At 55.2% G+C, this 2,356-nt stretch overlaps 1 protein-coding gene across 1 annotated transcript; it reads left to right on the top strand.

Moving 5' to 3' along the window:
• Positions 1 to 220: 220 nt before the first annotated feature.
• Positions 221 to 1,316, top strand: LOC123062471 (PRA1 family protein B3). The gene has a single exon (XM_044486004.1). It carries the CDS (start codon positions 349 to 351, stop codon positions 985 to 987), a length of 639 nt encoding a protein of 212 aa, XP_044341939.1. The 5' UTR covers positions 221 to 348; the 3' UTR covers positions 988 to 1,316.
• Positions 1,317 to 2,356: the final 1,040 nt, after the last annotated feature.

The following is a 2,356-nucleotide window of genomic DNA, read 5'->3' as shown; positions in this document are numbered from 1 at the left end:
ACTTGTGGGTCGCGAGTTAGGGTCAGTTCTTTTGAGCGGCTTAAAAATAAGCCGCCCCTCCCTAGTTTAAAAAATAAGCTGCACCAAAAATTTGTTGAGGTTTCTGAATTAGTTATCTCATAATTAGTTTAGAAGCCACATTGTATAAGAGTGACGGCTTATAGAATAAACTGGGAAGGAGGTGGCTTATTTTTCAAGCCGGCAAAAGAACTGGAGCTTAGTCCAGCACCCACTGTGTGAGGTGGGACGGGCGTAGAGCCACCAATCCTCGGAATCATAAAAGTGCTGGCCCAGCCCAGCGTGCCCATCAATCAATCCGCGGAATCTATCCCCCCCGCAGCAGACGCCATGGCCGCCGCACCGACGCCGCAGCCCTTGCTCCCGGTGACCAACCCCTCCTCCGGCGGCGGCCTCTCCGACTCCGCGCTCGCCACGCCGGCCTTCCGGCTCTTCCTCAGCAGGGTCTCCGACACGGCGCGGCGCTCGCTCGCCGACCGCCGCCCCTGGACGGAGCTCATCGACCGCTCCGCCATCTCGCGGCCAGACTCCCTCTCCGAGGCCACCTCGCGGCTGCGCCGCAACCTCGGCTACTTCCGCGTCAACTACGCCGCCGTGGTGGCCTTCTCCCTCGCGGCCTCCCTCCTGGCGCACCCCATCTCGCTCCTCGTCCTCCTCAGCATCCTCGGCGCCTGGTGCTTCCTCTACGTCTTCCGCGCGCCCGACCAGCCCGTCGTGCTCTTCGGCCGCACCTTCACCGACCGGGAGACGCTGCTCGGCCTCCTCGTCTCGTCGCTGCTCGCCTTCTTCCTCACGTCCGTCGCCTCGCTCATCATCTCCGGCCTGCTCGTCGGCGGCGCGCTGGTGGCGGTGCACGGCGCGTTCCGCATGCCCGAGGACCTCTTCCTCGACGACTCGAGCTCCGTGTCAAGCGGCAACACTTCGCACAGGCTGCTCTCCTTCCTCGCGTCGCCCGGATCTGGTGTTTGAGCCCGCGCGAGATCTGGTAGCCTTCTTGGACCAACGAGTTCATTTCAAGTCTGAGTCTAATTTCGCGAGATCTGATTTTGGTTTAAATATGTATCTCCAGTTATGCAAAGATCCGCGTGAAGCTGTATCCTCTCGTATTTGAGCAGATGTTAAGCATTAGCATTTAGCAAATTGATCACTGTGCACTACGAATCGATTGAGCGTTAGCAAATTGATCCGCATTACTAGCCGTATTCTCTCGTATTTAACCAGATTGTTCATATACAGGTTTTGTGGTTTCCACTGAGCCTGCCTTTACCTGTGGTTTTTTATCTACTTGTTCAAACTCATTCTGGTGCCTGAATTTGGGGTTGTGGTGAGATATTTCGTCCTTCGTCGGTCCTTGAGAAACAGCTTCACTTATGTCAGAGCATCGTACACCCTGCGCCCTCAAACGCCTTCTATACGTGCCAGGCCAGAAAGCTTGGTCCATGGCCTTGTTGGGATACTCTAACTCTTACATTCTAATCCTGAACTAACTCTAATCAAAAAAGTGTTTGGATGGCAGGGTTAGATGGAGCGCGAATACGGCGAGGCGTCTTCATGGGCGGTGTGAGAGGGAGTGAGGGAGAGGATGAGAAACTTCGGGGAAGTGGGAAGGGATCTGCTGCGGAAGAGCGAGAGAAAAATGTGTTTTTTTAGTGGTGCCGAGAAGAATTAATCCAAATAAGCACCTTTTGGGTGGGTTAGTTTTTGGTTGGGTTAGATGCATCTAACCCAACCAAACCCTCATGTTTGGATATTTTTGGGTTAGTTGAGTCCAGACTAACCCAAACTAACTCTAACCCATGAATCCAAACACGGCCCATGTCTAGGATGAATACGAGGATGCCTGACCCATCCAGGCATGTTCGTCATGTCGGACCAGACAGACTGGACCCACCATAAATTCCATATAATTGACCAAGTTCGTCAAAATCCAACGCCCTCCTTTAGCGTTCATCCTTCTTTTTTCTGCGTCCGAGCCCTCACCGTCCTCGATCCTTGCTCCATCATATGCGTCGCCCTAGATGTTGTCGTCACCCAGCCCCAAACCGCTGACATGGATGTTGCCTCGGCGTTGTTTGTGGGGCTCCCGTCCGTGGCGACGAGCTGCAAGGCAAAGAACATCACCCGGAGGGTGCGGCAAAGGAAGCAGCGCGAGAGGGAAGTGGTAGCCAAGGATGTTGAGGACACCAACGAGGATGTGTCCCCTTCACTGCGCCCGGTCGCCCCGTGCCCGTCCATCCTGCAGCTGACAAGGAAGCCACCGTCCGCTTGTGACCGGCAATGATCCAACGGCCGCCTGGACGATTCTAGACTCATTTACACAAACGGAGGCGCAGGGCGA

The sequence above is a fragment of the Triticum aestivum genome, chromosome 3A (assembly GCF_018294505.1).
Source record: "Triticum aestivum cultivar Chinese Spring chromosome 3A, IWGSC CS RefSeq v2.1, whole genome shotgun sequence".
NCBI classification, from domain to species: Eukaryota; Viridiplantae; Streptophyta; class Magnoliopsida; order Poales; family Poaceae; genus Triticum; species Triticum aestivum.
This window is presented reverse-complemented; position numbering and strand designations above follow the sequence as displayed.